Source organism: Amborella trichopoda, chromosome 1, assembly GCF_054954075.1.
Source record: "Amborella trichopoda isolate Santa Cruz 75 chromosome 1, AtrichopodaSantaCruz75HAP2 v2.0, whole genome shotgun sequence".
NCBI lineage: Eukaryota > Viridiplantae > Streptophyta > Magnoliopsida > Amborellales > Amborellaceae > Amborella > Amborella trichopoda.
The window spans coordinates 41,236,142-41,238,754 of record NC_142336.1 but is presented as its reverse complement, the minus strand read 5'-3'; the positions used below and the strand labels follow the sequence as shown (position 1 = coordinate 41,238,754).

General features: G+C 38.3%; 1 protein-coding gene across 1 annotated transcript; it reads left to right on the top strand.

Moving 5' to 3' along the window:
• Nucleotides 1–275: 275 nt before the first annotated feature.
• On the top strand, nt 276–1,974 carry LOC18425654 (uncharacterized protein At4g22758). Its single transcript, XM_011631079.3, has 3 exons — nt 276–790; nt 1,024–1,219; nt 1,597–1,974. Exons 1-3 carry the CDS (start codon nt 623–625, stop codon nt 1,773–1,775), a joined length of 543 nt encoding a protein of 180 aa, XP_011629381.2. The 5' UTR covers nt 276–622; the 3' UTR covers nt 1,776–1,974.
• The last annotated feature ends 639 nt before the right edge of the window (nt 1,975–2,613 follow it).

Here is a 2,613-nt window from a genome sequence, read left to right as displayed (position 1 = left end):
AGAAGGGACAAAACATTAGATAAATATCATGAAGAAATAAAAATATAGAAGGGAGGGTTTAAGGAGAATTGAAGCCGGAACCTATATCGTCTCGAGAGGAAGTTGGTCCGGACTTCTGGAAACGCGCGAATCGGGGGGAAAAGAGATGCGTTTGCGCGTCCGTACATAGGTGCAGATGGGCCCACGAGGTCCATTCCTAAATAGGTTTCGAGTCCCGCTGGACGACCAAGCCTCCTGCCTCACACATATAACAATAATAAATAAAAAAAAAACCTGTTGCATTGCCCCTTAATACGATTCCTCTCTCCTGATGCCATGCCCACGTTCTGAGTGCTGCCTTTGGTTTTGTTAATGGTGGAGGTGGGTGTAGTGTTGATGGTGCCTCATTCTCTCCAGTCCCGCAGTTGCCTCTTATTCCATTCCTCTCCAAGCTTGAATCCTCGGGCAGCTGCAACAAGTGCTGCCGTTACCGATGTCGCCTCGATCCTTTTAAGTTTTTTCCACTAACATTAAATTAATGCCCCAATTTGTTTCCCTTACCTAAATTAATTCGTTTCCCTTCTCCCTCTCTCTAGGTTCTGCGTCTTCTTCTCTTTCTACGTAGCTCTTTCCCTCTCTAGACATGGCGGTTTCTATGCCCTCGAACCAGGTGAACGACGGGAAAAAACCCATGGGAGCTAAACGTGTAAAGATGGGGGGTCTATTGAGGTCTCTTTCTTTCGATGTATTCCATCATTCTTCTCCATCACCTTTTTCCCCTACAAAACAGACATTCCGCAAAAAGAATCAGGTAAAATCTGTCTCTTTTCATTTGTTTCTTTAATTTTCTGTCCTTTCCCCCTAGCTTCTCTCTCATCTCTCTCCTTTTCTTTGATTCCCTTTTTCTTTCTCTTTCTTCTCACTTTTTATGTTAATTCTTCTCTCCCTTGGTACTTTTTTTTAGTTCTTGGAATTAGTTATCCCTTCCTCTCCTCTCCAGAAAAGATTTTGTAATATTGGGTATTGGGTTTCAAATTAGTGCAGGTTGCAAATCTCATGCTTATCAGCATCAATGTCCAGGAGAGCACAGGCCCTTTGCGTTTTCTTGTTAGGGTGGATGATACGGTTGGCTCTGTTATTGACACTGCGCTTCGATCCTATGCTCGCGAGGGTAGACTCCCCGTCCTCGGCACTAATTTCAACAATTTCTACCTCCATTGCGCCAATTCTGAATTCAAAGGTTTGATGCCTCTCGTTATCAATTCCCTTATCGATTCCAGTTAGCATGTTTTCTATTTTGCACTCCATCTCTCGTTTATAGCTCCGATGGCTGAGAGCTTTTCTGTTTGTAGTGAATCCAAACATATTGGTTTACAAACACAAACTCTCTTATAGTTTTCTCGAAAAACCAGACCCAAGATAATTTATCTGCCCCATTTTAATTACTCTCTCGATCAGATTATTATGTCGTCTCATTATTATTCCCCATGATATCCCATATTTGTAAATGCTATTTCCCTTTCATTTTCATTGTTTCTGATCCTGTTTAAGGTTAAAACCACACATTCTCTGAACGCAAAGGTTTCAATGGGTTTGTGGATGTGATTTGAAATGCAGCTCTGAGTCCAGTAGAGCCCATCGGGATGCATGGAGGGAGGAACTTTGTCCTCTGCAAAAAGCAGCAGCAGGAACACATTGATGAAGAACATCAGCAACAAGGAAGAAGAGGAGGAATGCTCAAAAGGCACTGGAAGCTATGTATCAATAAATCTCTCTCCTTCAATCTTTCTCACTGAGGTTTCCCATATAAATAGTGTTATTGCATTATAATTTCTCATTATTTTACTATAAATATTTAAATAATGAGAACTTCTCGGAATGTTTTTTATTTATTTTTATAGTAAGACAGTGCAAGTTGTTGTAATAAAGTAGATCTTTTGACTACTCAAATTTTTACAGTGAATAAAAGGACTTTTTATTTAATAGAGACAAAAAGAAGGCTAGGATCTTAATGACTTATTGTATTTTTGGTTAATCAAAATGGTAATTAATTACCTATTGTTTTTTTAGTTAGTCAAAATGGCAATTGAGACAGGAAGGCGTTGGGGTCGTAGTGGTAGCATCTCTTTATCAATTAATACCTTTAAAATGTAACTCCCTAATGTATTGAAAAAAAAAGTAGGGTTTGTCTTACCCACTGATTAATAAAAAAAAAAAAAAAAAAAAAAAAAAAAAGAAAAAGAAAAAGAAAAAAAAAAAGAGAAAAAAAAAAGAAAGAAGGGCAGTTGAAAAATAAGCTATGACCCTCTATTTCTGAAGTAAACTCCGAAGTTTATTCACGCCGAAAAACAAAAATTTTATTGACGCCAGAAAGAAGTGATCGAGAGAAAGAGAAATTGTCACACACGGGTAGCTGAGGGAGGCAATCCCTTCCATAAAAAGGGTTTAACACTTATACCTCATTAAAGCATGATTCACCTACTCATACCTAAGTTAAGGTATTTACACGTGGGCTGGGGGTGGGGTTGAAGAGTTCGAAAAATGGAGAAGTATACAATGAGACTATTTATTTTTAGTACAAAGTGATTACAAATAATAATAATCTTGTAAAATTAGTTGGATGAATGATGCTAT

Coding starts and splice junctions, on each gene's coding strand:
- LOC18425654 (XM_011631079.3), top strand. CDS start 623: ATGGCGGTTTCTATGCCCTCGAACCAGGTGAACGACGGGAAAAAACCC. Junction 791..1,023: donor CATTCCGCAAAAAGAATCAG/GTAAAATCTGTC, acceptor AAATTAGTGCAG/GTTGCAAATCTCATGCTTAT. Junction 1,220..1,596: donor CGCCAATTCTGAATTCAAAG/GTTTGATGCCTC, acceptor TTTGAAATGCAG/CTCTGAGTCCAGTAGAGCCC.